We start from the raw sequence: 25,603 nt of genomic DNA, 5'->3' as shown, positions 1-25,603 counted from the left end.
CTGCTGAGAAATCTACAACATCCAAATCATCTTTTCGATACCCTTCAAACACTAGAGACTTGTCATATTCCATTAGTACAAGGCAACGATATTTTCCAAACATCACAATCATGTTTAAATCACAAAGCATTGAGACAGACATTAAGTTGAAACCAAGGGATTCAACAAGCATGACTTTTTTCATGTGTTGATCCTTTGAGATTGCAACTCTACCTAGACCCAATACCTTGCTTTTACAAGTGTCAGCAAATGTGATGTGACTTTTGTTTGATGGATGTAAAGTTGAGTCCATGAGAAGGCTTCGCTTGCCAGTCATGTGATTTGTACACCCACTATCAACAATCCATTCTGAAGCAGCTGGTGTCGTACCCTACAGTGCAGTTAGGGGGATAGGCTTCACGAAGAGAATTGTGAAGCAAAAACATTTGACGAACCAGTGGATTATTAAGGCTTAGATCAAGATTAGGACTGATAGGGCAGGTTGCAAGCAATTCAGAAACAAAGTACATAGTAAGACCATTTGGGCATTTGATCTTGCGCCCTCAAGATGTTTAAGGTCCCCAACAATAGTGTCAGACGATTTTGGTATTCGGCTGGAGACCTTTTCCTGCAAAAGAGAGTTAAGCTTTCTTAGCCACCCACATCTAAAGGGGTGGCTTCGAAGCAATAAGTCTAAGTGCAACATCTGAGAACTTTGGCTTTGGAGCCCTAGCAAAAAGTCTTGCAGGTGGACAATAGTATTCATAAGAATAAGCATAATAGTTCTTGGTCTTATGAACATGGCGGTTTGATGAACCGTGCTCATATTCATAGGCCTGAGTATGGCTTCCCTGCAAAACATTTGCGTTAGTGTGACTCAGGTGAGTCCTCTGTCTGTATGAAGCCTTTGGACCGTATGAGGCCTGTGGTTTGGGGTTTGTCTTCTTCACCTGTGGTGTCATGATGACATTCACAGGAAGATTCTCCAAACACCTTTTCGGCACCCAGATCTTCTTCATAGGCGGTCCATTCCTGCAGTTAGTACCAATATACCTGGGAAACACTTCACCATTCTGATTCTTAAACAGTTTATAGTTTGCATCAAAGGATTCATCAATAACAATGGGGTTAGCACAAGTGAAGCCAGATAGAGTGGATGGATCTGCTGAAGGTTCCTTTGCAGCAACCCATGTGGTTTTGGGGTACTGCTCAGGTTTCCAGTAAGAGCCATCAGCATTCATTTTCCTTATGAACCCAACACCCTCTTTCCTAGGGTTTCGGTTCAGGATCTGCCTTTTGAGGACATCACATAGTGTCTGATGCCATTTGAGACTTTTGTACATCCCCGTTTCAAGCAGTGTCTTCAACCTAGCATTCTCATCAGCAATAGCAGTGGTGTCCTCAGCAGAGGGGTTAGTTTCCACATCAACAGTTGAAGATATTGCAACAGTAGCAGCAGTAGAACATTCAGCAACAGAAGTAGCGTTATCACGCTCAATACATTTAAGACATGGTGGTTCAAATCCTTCCTGAGCTGAACTGATCTGTTCGGCGCGAAGTGAATCGTTTTCTTTTTTGAAGATCTTCATGAGCCGCTCTCAATTTATCAAGATCTTGCTTCCTTTGAAGATAATCATAGGAAAGCCTTTCATGACCTGTTGAGAGCGTTTCATGACGACTTTCAAGTTCCTCATACATAACGTGAAGATTTTTTATGTCTTCAATTAAGGACTGAGATCGAGTCATTTCAGCGTCTAACAGATCATCGCTTTTGTCTAACAGTTTTTGAATGTGTTCCATGGTTTTGTGTTGTTCAGTTGCAATTTTAGCAAGTGTTTTGTAGCTGGGTTTGGAAACACAATCAGAGTCATCGTCACTAGATGTTTGATAGTGAGTATTGCGTGTGTTTACCTTGGCACCACGTGCCATGAAGCAGTAGGAAGGAGTGGAGTAGTCCTTGTCATTTGCATCGGTGTCGGTGATGAAGTCATTTTCTTCAGTGTTGAAGATGGACTTGGCAACGTATGCTGTAGCCAGACTTCCAATGCCAGAATCGGACTCCTCCTCAGACTCCACCTCCGCCTCCTCAGATGCGGACTCATCCTCAGAGTCCATTTCCTTGCCAACAAACGCACGTGCCTTGCCAGATGAGCTCTTCTTGTGTGATGAAGACTTGGAGGAAGACTTGGAAGAAGATTTTGAGTATTTCTTCTTCTTCTTGTCGTCAGAGTCATACTCCTTGCTCTTCTTCTTGTTCTTGTTCTCATTGTCCCACTGTGGACACTCAGAGATGTAGTGGCCAGGTTTCTTGCACTTGTGACATGTTCTCTTCTTGTAGTCATGAGCAGAAGCTTCATCATTCCTTGAGCTTGATTGTGAAGACTTTCTGAAGCCTTTCTTCTTGGTGAATTTTTGGAACTTCTTCACAAGCATAGCAAGCTCCCTTCCAATGTCTTCAGGATCATCAGAACTGCTGTCAGACTCTTCTTCAGATGAGGAGACAGCCTTTGCCTTCAAGGCATGAGTTCGCCCATAGTTGGGACCGTAGATGTCTCTTTTCTCAAAAAGCAAAAACTCGTGTGTGTTGAGCCTTTCAAGTATGTCAGACGGATCGAGTGTCTTGAAATCAGGACGTTCTTGAATCATCAGGGCTAGGGTGTCAAACAAACTGTCAAGTGATCTCAGGAGTGTCCTGACGACTTCATGCTTGGTGATCTCAATAGCGCCCAGGGCTTGAAGCTCATTTGTGATGTCAGTGAGTCAATCGAACGTGAGCTGGACATTCTCATTGTCATTTCTCTTGAAGCGGTTGAAGAGGTTGCGAAGGACACTGATTCTCTGATCTCTCTCGGTTGAGACGCCTTCGTTGACCTTGGATAGCCAGTCCCAGACTAGCTTAGATGTTTCCAAAGCACTCACGCGGCCATACTGTCCTTTGGTTAGATGACCACAGATGATATTCTTGGAAGTAGAGTCCAGTTGAACGAACTTCTTGACATCAGCGGCAATGAAACCTTCTCCAGCCTTGGGAACGCCGTTCTTGACAACATACCATAGGTCGACATCAATGGCTTCAAGATGCATGCGCATCTTATTCTTCTAGTAGGGATATTCAGTTCCATCGAAGACGGGGCACGCATTGGAGACTTTAATTATCCCTGCAATCGACATAGCTAAAACTCCAAGTGGTTAATCCGAATCACACAGAACAAGGGAGTACCTTGCTCTGATACCAATTGAAAGTGCTAGTGATCGACTAGAGGGGGGTGAATATGCGATTTTTAGGGAAGTCTTCAAAACATATTAGTTTCGAAGACAAACGATAGAAATAAACCTATTATCATGCAGCGGAAGGTAGACTACACTAGGCAAACCATAGTCATGTATTCAATGAAGTGAAAGCACAATGACAAATAGCAGCTAGGCAGTAAGGATCAGGTAGGAAGATGTTAAGAAGCCAATCAGTACACGTAATCACTTAGTGAAGTCAAATGGTGATGCTATCGTACAATGACTTCACAAGAACCAACAGTAAGTAAGTGAAGGGAAGGATGAAACCAGTGACTCGTTGAAGACAATGATTTGTTGGACCAGTTCCAATTGCTGTGACAACTGTACGTCTGGTTAGGGAGGCTGAGATTCAACTCAGAAGACCTCGTCTTCACCTTATTCCCCTTGAGCTAAGGACACCTAGTCCTCGCCCAATTACTCTGGTAAATCTTCAAGGTAGACTTCCAAACCTTCACAGACTTCGTTCACCGGCGATCCACAATGACTCTTGGATGCTCAGAACGCGACGCCTAACCGGCTGGAGGATTCACAGTCCTCAAGTGTAATAAGTCTTCAGATCACACAGACAAGAACACTTAAGTGATGCCTAACACTCTTTGGCTCTGGGTGGTTAGGGATTTATCCTCTTAAGGAATTCTCTCTCAAAGGCTTCGAGGTGGGTTGCTCTCAAACGACAAAAGCCGTACATTAACTCTGAGCAGCCAACCATTTATGGTTGTAAGGGGTGGGCTATTTATAGCCACTAGGCAACCCGACCTGATTTGTACGAAATGACCCTGGGTTAGTAAGGAACTGACACGTGTTCCAACGGTTAGATTTCAAACACACACGGCAACTTTACTTGGGCTACAAGCAAAGCTGACTTGTCCAACTCTGAACAAGATTCCCTCTCATAGTCTTCACTCGAAGACATAGGATTTTGGTTAAGCATCACTTCAGTCATTCTGACTAGTTTTCTTGGACCCCACTTAACAGTACGGTAGTTCCTATGACTCAACAAGGAAGAAAAAGAACTACGAAAGATCTAAGTCTTCGCGCTCCATAGTGTTCATGCGATGTCTTCTCTTGTCATAGTCTTGAAGGTGATTGTCTTCACTTACCACCTTTGACTTCAATATCTTCATACATTTTTAGGGGTCATCTCTGGAAGGAAAACCGAATCACTGGCGGGCTTCTACCTGTGTTATCCTGCAATTCTCACAAACACATTAGTCCCTCAACTAGGTTTGTCGTCAATACTCCAAAACCAACTAGGGGTGGCACTAGATGCACTTACAGTATGGTACATTGTCAACGTCCGTACCTACATCAGCTACATCTCTGCGACAAGGTAACAGTAAAGGTATTGATGATATAACTTCACATGAGAATGATCCATGCCTAGTTACCTTGAATACATCATGTGTTGAGTTACCTATTGATTTGAGCACACCACCTCTTTTAGAGAATCTTGTTACTGTCATGAATGCGTCATGTGATCAAACAACTGAAATATCAACAATTTTGAGTGCACCCATTGAATTAACTATTGATGCAAAAGAACCAATGTTTAATCATTTTGATATGACCTCTAATCTTGATGATGATTCTGTGTCCAATGACTTATTGCATGTTTGCTTATTTAAGCATGTTGTAGCATGTAAATTTGATGCAAGTAAGGTTCATTCATCAAAGTTAGGATGGTTTAATGATGAACATTGCCAATCTTTTGAAATGAATAAAAGCATCACTTATACGTGCAAACTGAGTTGTAATATTTTCATGCCTTCTACTTCTTGTGATAATTTTTTGGTTTCAGATTTTATGAACTATGAAAGTTACTCATGTATACATGTTTCATATGTGCAAAAATCAAGGGAAGTTAAAATGGATGACATATACATATACAACATGTACACCTTGTCTCTTTTGTTAGCCACATTTCAGATTAAGCAACGCCGAGGACGGCTTTGTTTTCAAGAAGGGGATGATGATGACATGACTACCTTGGATACGAGCAAAAATATTGCATACATGCATATTTGTCAGGTGATTTCTAATGCAAACTATTCAATAATCTATTTGTGTTATCTAATTGTGTTTTATCTCCAGAACAAAAATACTTCAAACACTTTTGTGTTTTATATAATTGTAGGTGTATGGGACATTTGTACGATCCACATATGAAGATAAGGGAAAAGAAGAAGTTTAGGTTCTGTTCGAAAAGTCCTCTCACGTCACTTTTGGGCCAAGAAAGATAGAGTCCAAGTCTCTCACGTTCTGGATTCAGATTCGGACTTCACAGACATACATGACTCAAAACACCAACTACTTTTTCATACGGACTCCGAATTGGGTGATTCTTTTTTTTGGAAACTAGATTTCGTGCTATTTCCAACTCAATTGGATTCACCTTCAAATTCGTCCGGAGTGTTGAGTTATGGACGAAACAATATGACATTGCAGCAGAATCCGAGTCAAATTACAAGCCCAAAGGTGTTGCATCACCTCCACTTGGGCCCATGAGCCTTGTATGACCTAGCATTAGTTTTAGTCTGCCTTGGGACGTCCTCCCACCTCCTTGGCCACCACCCCTTGCTCCTATATAAGTAGATCCATCTAGTAGTTTTTTCTTTGGGACTTGTTTAGTTAAAAGTTAGCCATTGCAACTTCGTGTACTTCGTTTGTGTCCAACGAATAGACCAAGACCGCTTACGGATCCCCACCATTATCAATACTTCATATATATTTGCAATATTCAGATTGCTTTATCATATTCTTGCTCGTTCTTCGATTGCTTGCAGGAATAGACCTTCGTGGTCAGGCTGACCGTGCTTCCGGCATTGTCAGTAACCTCAGGAGATTGGTTTAGCGATTGCTAAGGCGGAACGTCATGCACGTTTGTAGTCGTATCGTCAAAGTCGTCTCCACCAAATCGATAATTATCATCTCATTTAAAGATCGGGACACCCTCGCCTCTATCAAGTTGATGTAGGGTGGAACCCTAATCGCCCGATCTTTCACGAAAGCAACGGATCCCGCTGATAGGGGCAAAGGTGTCCCGTCTTTTGATGAGATTGTGGCTATCGTTTTGGAGGAAGTCGACTTTGACGATCCGACTACGAACATGCGAGGACGTCGCGCCTTATCAATCGCTAAACCAACTCCGAGAGGTTATTGACCACGCCGGAGCACGATCAACCTGACCACGAAGGTCTGTTTCCTGTAGGCAAACGAAGAACAAGCAAGAAACTGAGATTGCAATCTGGATATTGCGAATATAAGATGAAAGATTATTGATCAAGGTGGGGTTTTGTGACGTCTTGGTCTAGTCGTTGGACACAAACGAAGTACGCGAAGTTGCAGCTATGGTGAACTTTTAATCTAAACAAAACCCAAAGTCTAAACGATGCCCTAAGGTCTGTATATATGGAGGAGAGAGGGGGAATTTCGTGGCCCTTGGTGGAGGGGTCCGAAACCAACCCTAACTCTTGTTTCCCCACACATACGGACTCTAAAAACAGCCTATACTTAAGCACTAGAAGAAATATGTCAACTTGTGACCACCACTATTGGTCACTGAATGGTCACATATTTCCATTTGTGACCTTTTTGTGACCAAAAACATAAGATCAAAAGCTGGCCGTCATAAACTGACTATAGCAACCTTCCTTCTCGAATGGTCGTAGACGTTTATGACCAAAATATGTCTACTGTGGCATTTTGGTCACTAGCAACCTCCCCAGGCCACATAGGCATCCAGTGTGGCAATCTGATGTAGCACAAGATTCAGCCCGGTCCAATTCGGTGTTTATATGGGTCGAGCCCATTAATTCAGCCTTTTTAGTATTTATTTTTTTCTGTAAGTTACACGGGCCAAGCCCATTTCAGCCTTTTATTTATTTCTGGGCCAAGGCCTTTTAACATTGTTTGGGCCATTATATTTTGGAGCTGGTCCCACTTGTCATCTTCTCACACATTGGGCCCACTTGACAGAAAATTCAAAATTGCTTAGATTATTTTCATAAGTGAATCCCACAAGTTAGGTTTCCATTCCACACGTTTTCAAATCACTTACATAATCAATATTTCAAACAGAACAGTACAAACGTAGTTCATCAAATAAAACTAAGTCTACTACAATCTGTATATAGTTATTACAACCCAGATATGCCTACTATTACAATATTACAATATTTACATTCTATTACAATCAAATAGAAGAGACGACTCTTTGCTGAGTAGAGCTATATGGTTTCGAACTTCAAATTTTGTAGAACTCGAGCTCCTGAACACAAAGACAAACATCATTAGAGATTTGAGTGTACAAATTCTGGCATATCCTTGAAGGAACAATTCTCATAACAGGAACACAAGAGAGGGCTGTTGATTTTGATGAGAAAACACAAGTTTATTTGAGCAGTACTAATGCTATTCAATTAAAATTCAAAGGTACATAAAACTAACCACCAATCCAATGCAAAAAATTGCATGTACAGATCCAAAAAAATGTATCATCTATTCAGCTGTGAATGTACAGGTTTGTGTTTTAAGAAAATAGTGTATATACAGATCCAACCCAAATAAACTTTAAACAATTTTGTTATTTCCTATGAATTTACAATACTTCTCTATGCTTTTTGCAGAAAACCACTTGGCCTCTTGAGAACAAATGACAGGGTGCAACATAAGATTTATCCATCGCGCTGATATTATCAGCCATGGAGTAAGTATCCTACAAGCAGCAGATAGTGAACCTAGGTGCGCAGAAGCTTGAACTGAAGTAAACATAGAAAAGAATCTAACCATACTAAACATGCATGTGGGAAGAGTGAAATTTGAATCCCATGGTAACTCTTTATCTGGCATGTACTCCTCACAAATGTTTCTACATAATTTTTATAACATTCATCATACAATGCAAAACTCCATCCTACTTCCAAAGCAACATTCCCAGAGTTGAACATCAGGATGGTTATACACGTTGTGAGGCGATGCCAACACGAAAAGAGCAGAACAATTGAAAGGAAATCAGGCCGCACACAGTACCTGGCGCTGGGGGTGGCACGGCGGTGATGGCTTGGCACATGGCGCCGCACACGCTGGGCGCCCTGACAGGTAGGCCAGCACCCTTCGGCAACGGTGGCACACGATTTGGCTCTGCATAACTACAATCAAAGCAGATAAGAAAGAGGAGCAACGGCGTAACGGGCAAGGCATTCGAGGTTGCGTCAACACAGTACCAGCAATCAACGAAATGTACCAAAAATAAATCTGATCGTCTGTCCGACCAACGACCCGACATCGCTGGCCAGACCCCACGGCCAACACTATGCAAAAACTATCAGCACACATGCAGCAGGCAAAAATAGAATCCAAGAGGGCATGCAGTCAATTAATATAACACAATCATATATGTTTATGCTCTTGTTCAGAGTACTACTGACTGACCCCAAAACAAAGCGTCACAGCAAAGTACTTCAACATGAGATATGATGCATCATGAACATTATGTGGCAAATCAGTACCAGAAAAGGGGACAGAAGACTAAATACTCATGGAACTAGCTGCGTAATAGGTGGCTAGTCGGAACCAAAGAGGTTCCCAAGCCACTTCTGGAAAATATATTAGCTTATCATACAGGTTCAGACACAAGCAAGGTAACCATCAGAGATAGAACGAATCACAAATAAACCAATCATGGAAACTAACTAAACGGCTATATTCATCCTTGTATATATGACAACTGATCAATTCAATGGCATCAATAGTATGTACCTTTGCCTGCACAAGTAAGTATCTCTGCATCATTACTAGGATAATGGCATCATCCACAATGCTGTAAATCTGTTGAATTTTTGCATATGCAGGCAGCTGCCCCAACTCAATATTAACCTAGCAAAATCTGTTGAATTTTTGCATGTGAGATCTATTGGCTTGTATTGCCATCAGCAGCAGAACAACTCAACTTAACCGAGCCTTGTTTAAGTGACTAATATAAATGTGAAAACTAGGATAATGGCATCATCCACAATGCCGTAAATAAAATGGCAAGCCACCAAAATGACAAACAGGAAGTAAGCTACATGAACTAGCCCTCCTGCCACCCACATGTGCATCCACCAAAATTATAAGGTTGTTCATACAAGGAACAAAATTAACAAAAAAATAGTGTGGATGACATTAAAAATGAGGACTAATCACAAAAGAGGCTAGCTAGGTGCCATCTCAAAACTTCAAATGATCTTAGATAAACAGTAACATCATTAAAAATGAGGACTAATCACAAAAGAGGCTAGACAATAATATGCTCAGAAGTATGGATACAACTATACAACAGTTGGGGGCACACACTTGTATGAAATCAAACAGTAGCATTTTAACAACAATGATTACCATTTAAAATGAGATGTCATAGGTTCTGGCTCAAGGTTTGTAACATGTCAGGTTGATGCATTAATCTAGCATAAGCACATTAGAAACCACACTTATAATGCAGATTATACAATACAACCTAACACGATATGGAACAAACTACAACCTAGGAAAATCAACTATAGCATAAGCATGTCAAGAGTTTTGCGACTCATGAAGATACATCTATGCACAAAGGCAGCACATAGCAGAAATAGATTCATCTTTGTTTCTTATTATATTCCAATGAACTCAAATAATGAATATACCAGTTTAGCAGCTTTTAGGCTTACTGATTACATATTTTTATAGTACGATGCGATAAATTGTCTGGCTATAATTACATATACCAGTTTAGTGTTATTATTAACTTGATGGTGGCATCTTCCAGTAGGGTACAGATTTCACACAAGACATGAAAAACTAGTCAGTTTAGTGGGCTGGTGTTGGGTGGAAGAAGCTTTGGCGGGCTGCTGCTTGTCCTGGTTCTCATTGAAACAGCCCAGCCGCGCGAAATCCTCAACTGACTTGACATGAGCCTGCAAAGGAAGACAGATAAAAACCATGACGGCTCAAGCAGATCAAGCAGATCAAAGACGTGGGTGTCCTGCACCACCTGGTACGACGACACCCAGACGGCGCCGCCGACGGACGCCACGAACCGGAGGATCTCCTCCATGGTGATGGTGACCAGGCCCGGCTGCTCCTGCGACCCCTGAGATAGACAGACATAGCGCAGGAACAATGTTCAGACACTCGAAATTACAGATGTGTCCATACTGACTGATGCATACGGTCTCTCTGAAATGGCAATGATGGTGGGCGCGTTGTGTCATTGTGTGCGTACCTTGAAGAGGTGGTCCTTGGCAGCGGCGGCACTGCAGGCCACGACGCATGCGTTGCCGGTGGTGGCGGTCTGGGTCTGCAGGTGGTTGGCGAGGATGGGCTGCAGCTCATGGAGGAAGATGGCTGTGAGGCCGGCGAGCGCGACCCCGGCGTGGTTAGTGACGCGGAAGACCTTGCGCTGGTCTGGAAGATCCCTGCCGGCGGCGGAGGCGGGGTCTTGGACTTGGGCGGCGGAGGCGCCTACCCTGCCGGCGCTCGATCTGGAAGATCCCAGCGCCATGTGAGATGCGGTGAGGGAGGAGGGAAAGGATGGTGGTGGAGCACGGAGACGGCCATCCTTGAGGAGGACATGGGCGTCAACCGCGAGGACGATGGAGATGGATCGATCTGGGAGCGCCGCTGCTCGATCTGGTGCGTGGATGCGACGTATGCTGCCTCCCCTTCTCGATCTGGAGGTGGATTCACCATGGCGGAGGGTGGGGGGAGGAGGAGAGGGTGGTGGCTGAGCGGAATGCAGGGGAAGGCGGAGGACGGCGGCGCGTCGGGGTTGAGAGAGCGGCCGCATCGGGAGGGAGGGAGGGAAGACAGAGAATGGGTGCGTCAGGATCGAGGAGGGTGGGTGGGGGTGGCGGCGGCGGGTATCGAGGAGGGTGGGTGGGTGGGTTAGGGTTTTTGTTACTCGGGAGAAGCTCCACCGTTGGATGGGTGCGCGATAGACGGCTCATATTGCGTCCAATCAGATGATCCGCGTGAAGGTGATTCCTCACGTTTCATTGGTCGGCTGTCTCGCGCTTGAATTTCAAAAAATTGGATTCAAATCTCTCCTTTTTAAAAACATAATGATGGCATAGTTCGTCAAAATGATCTCGTATTTGCATAAGTGTGCATATTGAAATGGCAAACAATGTTGCCAAATAGAGCTTTAATTTTTATTACATAAATAATATTTTTTTATTTTCCGCGTGCATAAATGCTTTTTTTAAGAACCTACCAAATATTTGTTCCAAAATAGCACCACTCCATTTTTTCTAAAATATTAGACCATATTTTATGTAAAATTGACCAAATAGTTGCATGTCAAAAGCTTTTGATCCACCTCTTCTGAAAAAAAAACAATTTCCATTTTTCGAGTGCCCAAAATGAGACTTTTTTGTGAAGGAGCTACCATATATTTGTTCCAAAATTGGACCAAATAATTTTCCTAAAATATTAGGCCATATTTAATGCAGAATTGACCAAATGGTTGGGTGTCAAAAACTTTGATCCACCATTCATGAAAAAGACATTTTTTTTCCGATTCAGCTCGAACCGGGTCAAATTTGAACAGCAGCTACCTACTAGTTTGCTCTTTATTTTTTCCAAAAATCAATTTTAGGTACTTAACTACCTATTTAATCAGAGAAACACCAAAAGTTTTTCCAAGATTCAACCACTAGTTAGGAACGGTCATTCCCGCCGTTTTGACTGCATTTTGAAACGGGCATAAAAAATTCAAAAAAATAAAAAATTGGAAAACCTTGGCATTGCATCATCATATGTGACCAAGTTACCACGAAAAATAATTAAGTTGTAATACGGCAAATATTTTTAAAAAGTGTTCTCAGAAACGAGCTATCACGTGTGGAGATCAACGGCTTTCAAGCCAAATGATTAATCTTATGGTCACATTCATGGCATAGTTTGTTCAAATGATCTAATATTGCGCACAAGGGTGCATATTGGAATGGCAAACAATGTTGCCTAAGGAAGTTTTCATTTTCTTTGGACGAAAAAACCATTTTCCATTTTTCGAGTGCCCAAAAGGAGGTTTTTTGTGAAGGACCTCCAAAATAATTGTTGCAAAATTGGACCAAATCATTTTTCTAAAATACTAGGACATATTTAATGCACAATTGACAAAATGGTTGGGTGTAAAAAGTTTTGATCCACCTCTCGTGAAAAAGACAAATTTCCGCCAATTCAGTTGGAAGCGGGTCAAAGTTGAACTGTAGCTACCTCGTAGTTTGCTCTTTATTTTTTCCAAAAATCATTTATAGGTACATAAGTATCTATTTAATCAGAGAAACACCAAAAAAATTCCAAGATTCAACCGCTACCTAGGAACGGTCAAGCCCGCCGTTTTGACCACATTTTGAAACGGACATAAAAAATTCAAAAAAAATCAAAAAAATGGAAAACCTTCGCATTGTCTCATTATATGTGATTAAGTTTCCGGGAAAAATAATAAACTTGTAATACGATAATTATTTTAAAAAAGTGTTCTCAGAAATGATCTATCATGTGTGAAGGTCAATGGCTTTCAAGCCAAATGATCAATCTTATGGCCACATTCATGGCATAGTTTGTTCAAATGATCTCATATTGTGCACAAGGGTGCATATTAGAATGGCAAACAATGTTGCCTAAGAAAGTTTTCATTTTTCGTTGGACGAAAAAACCATTTTCCATTTTTCGAGTGCCCAAAAGGAGGATGTTTTGTGAAGGAACTACCAAATAATTATTGCAAAATTGGACCAATTTATTTTTATAAAATACTAGGTCATAATTAATGCACAATTGACAAAATGGTTGCGTGTAAATTTTTTTGATCCACCTCTCATGAAAAAGACAAATTTCCACCGATTCAGCTGGAAGCGGGTCAAATTTCCACCTATACTTAAGTATTTCGAAAATACATGGGCCTGACCCAATAATAAGGTGACGCAGCACCTAGAATAGCCTCTGGACAAAATTTATGAAGTGGCATCTTGTATATTTCGTCCCATGCTTCATGCACTCATTATGGTGGCTTCAGAGTCCTGGAATCATCACTTGTAACTCTGTTCTTGTTCCCCTTGCGCATGCCATCATCTCCATGCTTGAACTTGCTCCAAGGTTCATCTTTCTTGTCCAAGCTAGGCCCTTCATTTTTAAGCAAAACAAATGTATCCAACTTAGGCAGCATCATATTCACATGAACATTAGAATCGTTACCAAGAAACAAAAGTACCTGATAATTCAATTGGCGTGCGCGAGCTCTAGTAATTGGTCCAGTATGTACATCAGCAGGGGCTGTGGGTGTAACAATGGTATTGATGTCCTAATCACCCGTGAAGAACGCGAAGAACACGAGGAGGGAAACGAGGGAAAACACAAGGGGAAACACAAGAGGAACACTCAAACTAACAAGAACAAGTGACACATGTGCTAGATCCTCGGGTACATAGAACGATACACGAATCCACAGACAACTAAGGACGATAGAAAGGTAGCCGGTCTTCTCCGTGAGGAGATCTTGAATCCACGGGGGATCTTCCCTTAGAAAGGGGGCTTGAATCCAAAGGGATCTTCTCTAAAGAGGATGCGGTCTCTCACGAGGAGTAGATCCGATGTGGATGAGCGAAGCTCTATCTCTAAGTATGAGCTAAACCAACGCTAACCCTAGAAAGTCGTACGGGATAGAGTATATATAGTCTAGGTGACGAAAGGGTACATGGGCCTCGGCCCAAGTGGCTGCGTGCAGGCAGGGCCGGAAGTTCCGGGCTAGGCCGGAAGTTCTGGGCGCCGGAGGTTCTGGGGAGGGTCCGGCCTAACCAGAGAGTTGGCGCGGTGGAGATGTGCTGGCATTCGGGGGCCAGAAGGTCCCAGACGGGGTCCGAGCTAACCCGAGAGTTGGCACGCCTGGGCTGGTCGAAGTCCTTGGTGGCCGGAAGCTCCGGGTCGGCCGGAAGCTCCGGGAGCCGAAAGTTCCGGGCTGTCCAGAGTGTTGACGCCTGTCTCTTCTTCTACAATCCTCGGCTACGAGTCTTGAGCGTTGTACCTGATGACACATAGTATCTCGGACTTAGGCAGTAGCCATGTCTCACTTGAAGAGGGGGGAAACTCAAGTAGGAGTGATGTCACCTCGGATTGAATAGCACGTGCCCTAGCCCTTGTCATTGGTCCACTTGGAGCTTGGAAAGTTGAGGTGGCATCCATGGGGATGGTCGTGGGATGCTCCGCGTCATCTCCCCTCCCTTGGGGAAGATCCGTCCTCGGATCGAGTTCTACATCACCATCGAAGGGAGAGAGATCTTTGATGTTGAAGATGTCGCTCACGTTGTACTTGTCGCGCGGGAGGTCGATCTTGTAAGCGTTGTTGTTGTAGTGTGCGAGCACCTTGAAGGGTCCATCTGCTCGTGGTCGAAGCTTAGACTTGCGTTCTTTTGGAAAGCGCTCCTTGCGAAGGTGTGGCCACACGAGATCACCAATGTTGAAGACCATAGGTTGCTTGTTGACATTGAGCTTGGTCGCAAGGCGTTGTACTTGGCGCTCGATGGTGTTTCTTGTATCTTCATGCATACTTGATATGGGTCACTCTTGCATTTGCGTCCAAATTGATTCGCTCTTGGAGTGGTAGAGATAGAATATCCAATGGTGACAAAGGGTTGAATCCGTAGACGACCTCGAAAGGGGACATGCCGGTTGTTGAGTGTCTTGATAGGTTGTAGGCGAAGTCGGCGATGGGTAGACACTCCTCCCACTCCTTGATGTTCTTCTTGATGAGTACTCAAAGTAGAGCGGAGAGTGTGTGGTTTGTCACCTCCGTTTGGCCGTCGGTTGAGGATGGTACGCCGTGGAGAAGAGTATCTTGATTCCGAGCATGGCGCATAGGGTCTTCCAAAAGTAGCTAAGGAACTTGACATCGCGGTCCGAGAGGATGGTTTTTGGCACACCATGGAGACGCAAAATTTCCCTACAAAAGAGATTAGCAACATGTGAAGCATCGTCTATCTTGTGGCAAAGAATAAAATGTGCCATTTTTGAGAAACGGTCCACAGCGACAAATATGGAATCTTTCCCATTGCGAGTCCTAGGCAAACCAAGTACAAAGTCCATGCTAATGTCTTCCCAAGGCTGGTAGGGAATTGGTAAAGGCATATAGAGACCATGAGATTGAGCTTTGGACTTAGCTTTGCGACATGTAGAACACCGGTTGGTGAAACGATTGACATCCCGAAACATCTTAGGCCAAAAGTAGCTTTTCGAGAGCGTGGCGAACGTCTTGTCACGTCCGAAATGTCCCATTAAGCCTCCTCCATGGGATTCCTACAAAAGCAACAAGCGAAGAGAGGACTCGGGAATGCAAAGTTTGTTAGCTCTCATAAGGTAGCCATCTTTGATGCAATACCGTTCCGAAGATGTATTCGACAAACACTTGACATAAGGAATGGCAAAAGTTGCATCATGCTCATATAAGTCCTTGATATGCTTGAAGCCAATGACATCTAACTCAAGTTGCGTGACAAGCATGCAAATGCAAGAAAGAGCATCCACTACTATGTTTTCTTTACCCTTGATGTACTTGATGACATATGGAAAAGACTCAATAAATTCACTCCATTTAGCATGACGCTTGTTCAACTTAGTTTGTCCCTTAAGATACTTGAGAGTCTCATGATCGGTATGAATGATAAACTCATGGGGACGAAGGTAGTGTTCCCATTCATGCAAAGCGCGGACTAAAGCATATAGCTCTTTGTCATAGATGGGATAATTGAGTTGCGGTCCGGAAAGTTTCTGACTAAAGTAAGCTACGGGGCGCTTCTCTTGCGTTAACACACCTCCTATTCCATTACCACTAGCATCGCAATGAATTTCAAAAGGCATCTCGAAGTTGGTAAAGAAAGGATGGGAGCATGAGTAAGCAAATTCTTAAGCTCATTGAATGCGGTATCTTGGGATGGTCCCCAAACAAAAGGCGCATTCTTCTTGCTCAAAGCTTGCAAAGGCGAAGCAATGGTGCTAAAATCCTTTACAAAGCGACGATAGAAACCCGCAAGGCCAAGAAAACTACGCACTTGATGCAAGTTGGTTGGTTGCGGCCAAGTCTTAATAGCATTTATCTTGGACTCATCAACATGAACACCCTTAGCAGAAACAACAAAACCCAAGAAAACGAGCTTATCAACACCAAAAAGGCATTTCTCCATATTAGCATAGAGTCGCTCTTTTCTAAGAGTTTGCTAAACACATGAATGTCATCAAAGTAAACCACAACAAATATACCAATGTAAGGGCGAAATACATGATTCATAAGGCGCATAAAAGTGCTCGGCGCTTCCGAAAGACCCATAGGCATGACTAACCACTCATACAAACCAAACTTGGTTTCGAAGGCGGTTTTCCATTCATCACCCTCTTGTATGCGGATTTGATAGTAACCACTTTTAAGATCAATTTTAGAAAATATAGTGGCACCGCTAAGCTCATCAAGCATAGCATCTAGGCGTGGAATGGGATACCTATAGCGAACGGTGATAGCATTGATAGGTCTACAATCGGAGCACATGCGAAAACTACCATCACGTTTTGGCACAAGATTGACCGGAACGACACAAGGGCTCAAACTTTCACGCACATGTCCATGGTCTATGAGATGCTTTACTTGCCTTTGTATTTCTTTTGTTTCGTCGGGGTTGACGCGGTAGGGAGCTTTGTTTGGAAGTGGCGCTCTGGGGATGAGGTCGATGCGGTGCTCAATGCCTCGAAGTGGAGGTAGTCCCGGAGGTAGCTCATCGGGGAAAACATCTTGAAATTCCTGCAAAAGAGAAGACAACACTAGAGGAAGAGTGTGAGAGGTGTTAGTTTGTGGTGCATTGTCCTTGCACACGAGGACGTAGTGTAGGACACTAGATGGGTTCTCACACACTTCTCTCATCTCACGTTTGGTGGAAAATAGAACTAGGTTCTTGTTTTCGCTCATCGTGGAGGCACTCGATTTTGGCTTGTGGCGCCCACTCTTGTTTTGGTGGCTCGCTCTCTCACTATGATCTCCACGATGGGTGGCTTGCTTGTCGGCGATCACTTGACTTGGCGACATTGGACGGAGGATGTACTCCTTGCCCTTCATCTTGAAGATGTAGTGGTTTGTTCGGCCGTTGTGGACGACTCCTCTATCGAATTGCCATGGTCGTCCAAGGAGAAGATGACAAATGGTCATTGGAACGATGTCGCACTCCAAGGTGTCTTCGTAGGCGCTGATCTTGAAGGAGACTTGTACTTGGTGCTGGACTTGGATAGTGCCGGAATCACTAAGCCATTGCACTTTGTATGGATGTGAATGCTTCGTCTTGGGCAATTGGAGCTTGGAGCAAAGTTCTTCACTTGCGAGATTATGACAACAACCTCCATCGATGATGACCTTGATGGATCGTCCATTGATGCTGGCCTTGGTGTGGAATATGTGGCACCTTTGGTCTTCTTCTTGGTGATGTTGGAGAGTCAAGACTTTGGAGACAACAAGTGCGGGACTTGAGTCTTCATCACAAAAGACTTGTTCTTATTCATTGTTCACTTGGCGGTGCATGGCAACTTGCTCGAGGGCTTCTATTTCGCCGTTGCTCATGGAGTCATAAGTGCCATCGTCGTTGAAGACCATGGTTCGCTTGTTGGTGCACTCGTAGGACTTGAGGCCTCGGCCTCCGCAAGTGAAACACTTGAAGGAACTCGTCTTGATGGTCTCATCGGTTGGGGTTGATGATGATGAAGCTCTCGGCTTGAAGTTGCCCGTAGTATGGTTGCTTGCAGTTGGCGAAGCTTTCTTGGAAGTCGACTTGTCGATGTTGGAAGTAGAAGGTCTTGTAGTCATTGAAGCTTGGTTATTGGAGAAGCCGTAGGACTTGGATGAGAACTTGGCATTCTTGAAATCATCTTGCACTTGGCGTTCCGCTTTGGTAGCTTGGTGCACTAGCTCGATGAGATTTGAGTATGGTTGGAAGTCGGCGATCTTCTTGATAGGCTGATTGAGTCCATTCAAGAAACGTGCCATTGTTTGCTCATCATCTTCCGCGACATTGGATCGTATCATGGCAATCTCCATCTCCTTGTAGTACTCTTCAATGCTCTTGGTTCCTTGCTTGAGTTGTTGGAGTTTCTTGAAGAGATCGCAGTTGTAGTAGGTAGGAACGAAGCGTGCTCTCATGACATCCTTCATTTGCGCCCAAGTAGTGATGGGTGGTTCACCTCTTGCCTCTCGGCGCTCAATGACTTGTTCCCACCAAATAAGCACATAGTCTTGGAACTCAAGGGATGCCATTGCAATCATCTTCTCTTCGTCATAATTGTGCAAACGGAAAATCTTGTCAACTTTCAATGCCCATGAAAGGTACTCTTCGGGATCGTTGCTTCCGTTGAACTTGGGCATGGTGAACTTGAGCTTGCCGTAGCGTTGCTCTTCATTGTGTTGCGGTCGGGGATGATGACGCCCATGTTGAAGATGATTGTCCAACTCGTGGTGCTCTTGGCGCGGAGGGTTGTCAACCTCGTGTTGATCATGTCGCGGAAGATTTCCATTGTCTTCCTCCTCTCGATGAACTTGGTGGTGTTGGCGAGCTTGTGTAGGAACGCATCGAGCTCGAGGTGGCACTAGATGATGCATGCGAGCTTGAAATTTTCGCTCGTGAATTTCTTCGCGAAGTGCTTCCTCTTCTTCACGGGCTTGTCGGCCTCGGTCGGCAACGGCTCGACTCACATCGTGTAGAGCTTGTTGCACCTCAAGTGCTTGAGCATCATGGAGTTGTTGTGCTTGGCGTTGAGCCTTGGTATCGTGTGCATTTTGGTGTAGACACGCGCGTTCTTCCTCTTCATGTTGGCGTTGTTGTTATCGTTTGCGAACCAGCGCAAAGGCTTCTTCGGCTTGACGTTGTCGGCGCTCTTGAGGGTCGGTATCCCAAAGCGGATTGAGGTTTGCTTGACGGTCGGTGCGCGCGGCTCGACGAAGAGTGTTCGATGTCGGTGTACTTGAGTCGGAATGGCGACTTGAACGGCTCCTTCTTGAAGTGGAAGAAGAGCGGTTGAGCAACAAAGCGCGAATCTCGTCCATCCTTGCGTCATTCTCTCGCTTGTGATCGTCGAGCTTGTGGTCGAAGTAGTCCCTTGTACGTTGCTCGGAAAGTCGCAAGTCGGTGGCAAGGTTGTCGATGCGTTCACTCATAGTTTGTTGCTCTTGATGCAAAGCACGTTGTGCACCAAAGAGATGACTCTTGGTGACGAAGGAGTTCATGTCGTCGTCTTGCTCCATGAAGAGTGGGTTGGTAGAAGTACTTGGCCTATACATCATTCCAAGACAAATGTGAGTGGTAGAAAGAGAGGAACGAGTACCAAATGTACCTTGACTGAAGTTGAAAGTGGATCGAGGATCACTCCAATGTAGGACAAGGAAATGGCACAATTGGTACGAGTTCTTGTCGGTTTCTCAGACCTACACAAGTAAAAGCTTTTGGTGGAGCTTGGTTAGGATCGTGGCACAAAATTTGATGCAATTGTAAGTGAGCTTCAATAATGTTGGAAAAGATTCGCAAGATGCAATGTAACAAGTAGACCAAGCATATAAGGTACACGGAAACACACACGCAAAAAGATAAGTGGGGTTGTGCAACCAAGGGTGATCCAAAATGTGGAATCCACAAAAATGCTCTTGTTGCACAACACTAGAGAGAGGCTAGCACGAACCAAGATAGCAAGTGAGTATGCGATGACAACTTTGTGACACAAGAGATGATACCAATATAGGCAACAATGATGTATGTATGCTATGGGAAGTATGATCACTAATGTGCACAAGTCTTGTTGCCGGCAATACTCAATGGCTAGTCTCGATGGGTAAGCAACGCAAAGGAGTAAGGCTATGATGGCTATCAATGTAGTGGCAAGAGTGATATGTCCAATACCAAGATGAAGTTACCGGTCTTGCTTCTGGAATGGTGTCAAAATGGTGGCACGAATACCAAGTCGTAGTCTTGGTGGTCGTTGTTGATGACGCGTCTGTGGCGAAGATGAGCGGTGGTGATGTTGATGTCGAACCGTACCTAGATAGCCGAAACAAAAAAGGATACGGTACCGCAACTCAAATTCTCAAACCTCAAAGTGCAATTGTGTCGGAGAGCAAAACAGTCCAAAGATGGTGAGTTATGCGGAAGTGGTGGAGGTATGCAGAAGTATATATGGTATATGGTGAGCACCAGAACAAAAGTTGGTGGAATTTGGGCGGAGTTGTGGAAGTAGTGCGAACTTTCTATCGAAGCCGGAAGTTCCGGGCAAGACGGAGGGTTCGGGGTCCAGAGGTTCCGGGGAAGGCCGGAAGGTCCGGGGGCTGGAATGTCCGGGACGGACCGGAAGTTCCGGTGGTCGGGATTCTGCCAAGAACAGAGACTTTGGGATCGTGGATTTGGGCGGAAAAACTTGGGGAAAAAGCCCAAATCCGAAGGGGAAAAAGAAGAAATTGGAGGAAAAGAAGGGTGGGGATGCTAGATCTACGAGCCACACACAAAATTCACGGATCAAAAGCAACAAAATCTCAACACACGAACAAATCACAAAAAAAATTGTCGCTATTTTTGGTGGGGATTTTCTCATTAGGACGAAAAACAACAAAATTAGGCTAGAAACACAACGGGTAGGCTCCGAAATCGTGATCAACCTTGCTCTAGATACCAAGATGATGTAGGTTGGAACCCTAATCGCCCGGTCTTTCACGAAAGGAGCGGATCCCGCAAAGAACGCGAAGAACACGAGTAGGGAAACGAGGGAAAACACAAGGGAAAATACAAGAGGAACACTCAAACTAACAAGAGCAAGTCACACATGTGCTAGATCCTCGGGCACATAGAATGATACACGAATCCACGGACAACTAAGGACGATATAAAAGGGTAGCCGGTTCTTCTTCGTGAGGAGGTCTTGAATCCATGGGGGGATCTTCTCCGCGAGGAGGTCTTGAATCCAAGTGGATCTTCTCCGAAGAGGGGCCGCGGTCTCTCACGAGGAGTAGATCCGATGTGGATGAGCCAAGCTCTATCTCTGAGTATGAGCTAAACCAACACTAACCCTAGAAAGTCGTACGGGATAAAGTATATATAGTCTAGGTGACGAAAGGGTACACAGGCCTCGGCCCAAGTGGCTGCGCGCAGGCAGGGCCGGAAGTTCTGGGCGCCGGAGGTTCCGGGGAGGGTCTGGCCTAAGCAGAGAGTTGGCGCGGTGGATATGTGCTGGCATCCGGGGGCCAGAAGGTCCGGGCAGGCCGGAGGTTCCGTGATGAGGACATCAATACCATTGTTACATCCACATCCCCTACTTTTACATATATTGGACCAATTACTAGAGCTCGCGCACGCCAATTAAATTACCAGGTACTTTCGTTTCTTGGTAATGATTCTAATGTTCATGGGAATATGATGCTCCCTAAATTGGATACATTTGTTTTGCTTACAAATGAACGGCCTAGCTTGGAGAAGGATGAACATTGGAGCAAGAACACACATGGAGTTCATGGCATCCGCAAGGGCAACAAGACCGGAGTTACAAGTGATGATTTCAGGACTTTGAAGCCACCATAAGGAGTGCATGAAGCCTTGGATGAAATATACAAGATGCCACTTCATAATATTCGTCCATAGGCTATTCTAGGTGCTGCGTCAGTTAATTATTGGGCCAGGCCCATGTAATTTCGAAATACTTAAGTATCGGCTATTTTTAGAGTCTGTATGTGTGGGGACACAAGAGTTAGGGTTGGTTTCGCACCCCACCCTCAAGGGCCACGAAATTCCCCCCCTCTTCCTCCATATATACAGCCCTTAGGGCGTCGTTTAGACTTTGGGTTTTGTTTAGATTAAAATTTCGCCATAGCTGCAACTTCTCGTACTTCATTTGTGTCCAACAACCAGACCAAGACGTCACAGAACCCCACCTTGATCAATAAAGCTTTCATCCTATATTCGCAATATCCAGATTGCAATCTCAGTTTCTTGCTTGTTCTTCGTTTGCTTGCAGGAAACAGATCCTCGTGGTCAGGTTGATCGTGCTCCGGCGTGGTCAATAACCCCTCGGAAGTTGGTTTAGCGATTGCTAAGGTGCAACGTCTCGCACATTCGTAGTCGGATCGTCAAGGTCGACTCCCACAGAAATGATAGCCACCATCTCATCGAAAAATTGGGACACCTTTGCCTCTATCATTCCGGGTGCCGGAAGGTCCGGGACGGGGTCCGGGCTAACCCGAGAGTTGGCACGCCTGGGCTGGTCGAAGTCATTGGCGGCCGGAAGCTCCGGGTCGGCCGGAAGGTCCGAGGGCCGGAAGTTCTAGGCTCTGGCCGGAAGTTCCGGGCTGTCCAGAGTGTTGACGCCTGTCTCTTCTTCTACAGTCCTTGGCTCCGATTCTTGAGTGTTGTACCTGATGACACATAGTATCTCGGACTTAGGCAGCAGCCATGTCTCACTTGAAGAGGGAGAAAACTCAAGTAGGAGTGATGTCACCTCGGATTTAATAGCACGTGCCCAAGCCCTTGTCATTGGTCCACTTGGAGCTTGGATAGTTGAGGTGGCGTCCATGGGGATGGTCGTGGGATGCTCCGCATCAAGTTCTTGTACGACGGACACATCTTCACCATCACGAGAGTTGGGACAACACACACAAGCATATGGTCAGGTTATCTCTTTACCATCATTTGAGGGTAGATTTAATCCTGCTATTTATCTAGCTTGGGAGCTTGAAGTAGAAGAAGTTTTTAGTCACCATGATTTTTCTGAACATGAGAGAGTATGAGCTACCACTAGAGCATTTACTGGGTTTGCTTCCGTTTGGTGGAGTGTACATTGTGAATTGTAAAGTTTTGAAAGCTGTAATGAGACAACAATTTTTACCTCCTTACTATCATCGTGAATTGCTTCCGAAATTTGAAAAATTTAAGCAAGGCAACAACACTGTTCATGCTTACTACCAAGAGTTCAAATCTTATATGCATCATTGTGACATAGAAGAATCTAAGGATGATACAATGAATAGATTTTTTGGTGGTTTAAACCATGATATTCAGGCAAGATTTCAGTATATTCCTCGTTGCATTACTGGTATGTATGTCCGTGCTTGTACCTTTGAGAGACAGATACAGGAGGATGCATTGGGTGACTACAACAACTCCTATTCCAGTTCATGCTCACCACTACCGGTGGTTACTCCACCCTTGCACCTACTAGAGTAGCCCCACCTCGGATTGTGAGCGTGATGATGAGGACATGACTACCTTGGATACGACCAAAAATATTGCATACATGCATATTTGTCAGGTGATTTCTAATGCAAACTATTCAATAATCAATTTATGTTATCAAGAACAAAAAATACTTCACACACTTTTGTGTTTTGTGTAATTGCAGGTGTATGGGACATTTGTACAATCCACATATGAAGATAAGGGAAAAGGAGAAGTTTAGGTTCTGTTCAAAAAGTCCTCTCACGTCACTTTTGGGCCAAGAGAAGATAGAGTCCAAGTCTCTCACATTCTGAATTCAGATTCGGACTGCACAGACATAGCTGGATCAAAACGCCAACAACTTTTTCATACGGATTCCGAATTGGGTGATTCTTTCTTTTTTGCAAACTAGATTTCGTGCTCTTTCCAACCCAATTGGATTCACCTTCAAGTTCGTTCGGAGCGTTGAGTTATAGACGAAACATTCTGATGTTGCAGCAGAATCCTAGTCAAACTACAAGCCCAGAGGTGTTGCATCACCTCCACTTGGGCCCATGAGCCTTGTACGACCTAGGGTTAGTTTTAGGTTGCCTTGGGACTTCCTCCCACCTCCTTGGCCACCATCCCTTGCTCCTATATAAGTAGATCCAACTAGTAGCTTTTTGCTGGGTATTTGTTTAGTTAAAAGTTAGCCATTGCAACTTCGTGTACTTCGTTTGTGTCCAACGACCAGACCAAGACCGCTTCCGGATCCCCACCATTATCAATACTTCATATATATTTGCAATATTCAGATTTCTTTATCATATTCTTGCTCGTTCTTCGATTGCTTGTAGGAATAGACCTTCATGGTCAGGCTGACCGTGCTTCCAGCATCGTCAGTAACCTCAGGAGATTGGGACGTCGTGCACGTTTGTAGTCGGATCATCAAAGTCGTCTCCACCAAATCGATAGTTATCATCTCATCGAAAGATCGGGACCCTCGCCTCTATCAAGTGGTATCAGATTTCCCGGTTGCTCGGTGAGATTTTTACAGTTTTTCGTTGTTTAGATCGAGTCTATTCTTCATACCTATAGTCCAAGAAAAAGCCACAAAAAAAGCTAGATCTATTCATCCTTTGTCCAAGCCAGTCTGAGCCTTTGCAATTTTCTTTTCATTGCTTGCATAGTTGAATTATCGGTTGCATCGTCGTGTCGAGTTGCTGGTCTTAGTGTCTTGTTCATTTAGAGTTTCGAGTTCTGTTCACATTAGTCACGCCGCCGCTGCATCGTTATCCCTTTCGCTGTCCACCACCCATTCATCAATTTCCACCACGTGCTACCCATTGTTCATTGTCTAAATCATAGTTGAGGTCATTCACATCTTCCCTTGATCCAATCTGCATCTTATCTAGTTTGTTTTGGAAAGAGGGAGAGAGAAAAAAAAGAGAAAAAAAATAAAAAAGTTAGAGAAAAAAAGAGAGAAAGAAAAAAGTGTGAGGAAAAAACGGGAAAAAAGAAAAAAATTGCAAAAAAGTGAAAAAAAGAGAAAAAAATTTCAGCGTGTGCTCCTCCGTTGTTTACGTGCAGCGCCGTGATTTTGTTAGTGTTCTAGGCTCGCGTCTCTAGTACGGTCTAGCCTAGGACCAACACAGTACCGTCGTTGAGCGTTTATTCAACATTGCATCTCTGAATTGATTATTGCTAATCTTTTGCTACCATATATAGCCAACCCAGCTCCACATATTTCTACACCATGTGTACGTACGTTCCCCTGGCAATCGCTTTACACAATCTTCAGAGTTATTTGACACCACTGGTTGCCTATCACCACCTGCTGCTTGGTAAGAACTTGTAATATATTGATATTTGCTTTACTGTGAGCGCTTTATGACCACACCCTAGTAGTTCATAGGAATATTATTCTTGAATTTTGTTTCTTGTTTCTACTAATCATGACAGGTTCCGAAGATAGAAGTTCTTGGACGACGGACACATCTTTACAATCACGAGAGTTGGGACAACACACACAAGCACATGGCCAGGTTATCTTTTTACCGTCATTTGAGGGTAGATTTAATCCTACTACTTATCTAGCTTGGGAGCTTGAAGTAGAACAAGTTTTTAGTCAC

General features: G+C 44.1%; 1 protein-coding gene across 4 annotated transcripts; it reads right to left on the bottom strand.

The window, feature by feature from the left end:
* Positions 1-7,296: 7,296 nt before the first annotated feature.
* Positions 7,297-11,129, bottom strand: LOC123043079 (uncharacterized). 4 transcript variants are annotated; one of them, XM_044465447.1, is made up of 6 exons: positions 10,511-11,129; positions 10,280-10,378; positions 10,014-10,202; positions 9,028-9,154; positions 8,299-8,417; positions 7,297-7,537 (listed from the first exon to the last, which is right to left on the bottom strand). In XM_044465447.1, the coding sequence occupies exons 1-3, from the start codon at positions 11,072-11,074 to the stop codon at positions 10,068-10,070; spliced, it is 798 nt and encodes a 265-aa protein (XP_044321382.1). In that variant the 5' UTR covers positions 11,075-11,129; the 3' UTR covers positions 7,297-7,537; positions 8,299-8,417; positions 9,028-9,154; positions 10,014-10,067. The 4 variants fall into 4 exon arrangements, with proteins under 4 accessions (XP_044321382.1, XP_044321373.1, XP_044321378.1 ...); XM_044465438.1 differs by having other exon boundaries at positions 10,014-10,378; XM_044465443.1 differs by having other exon boundaries at positions 9,028-10,202.
* Positions 11,130-25,603: the final 14,474 nt, after the last annotated feature.

Source organism: Triticum aestivum, chromosome 1A (genome assembly GCF_018294505.1).
Source record: "Triticum aestivum cultivar Chinese Spring chromosome 1A, IWGSC CS RefSeq v2.1, whole genome shotgun sequence".
Taxonomy (NCBI): domain Eukaryota; kingdom Viridiplantae; phylum Streptophyta; class Magnoliopsida; order Poales; family Poaceae; genus Triticum; species Triticum aestivum.
Note: the sequence above shows the minus strand (reverse complement) of the source record. Positions and strands in the feature narration are given on the sequence as shown.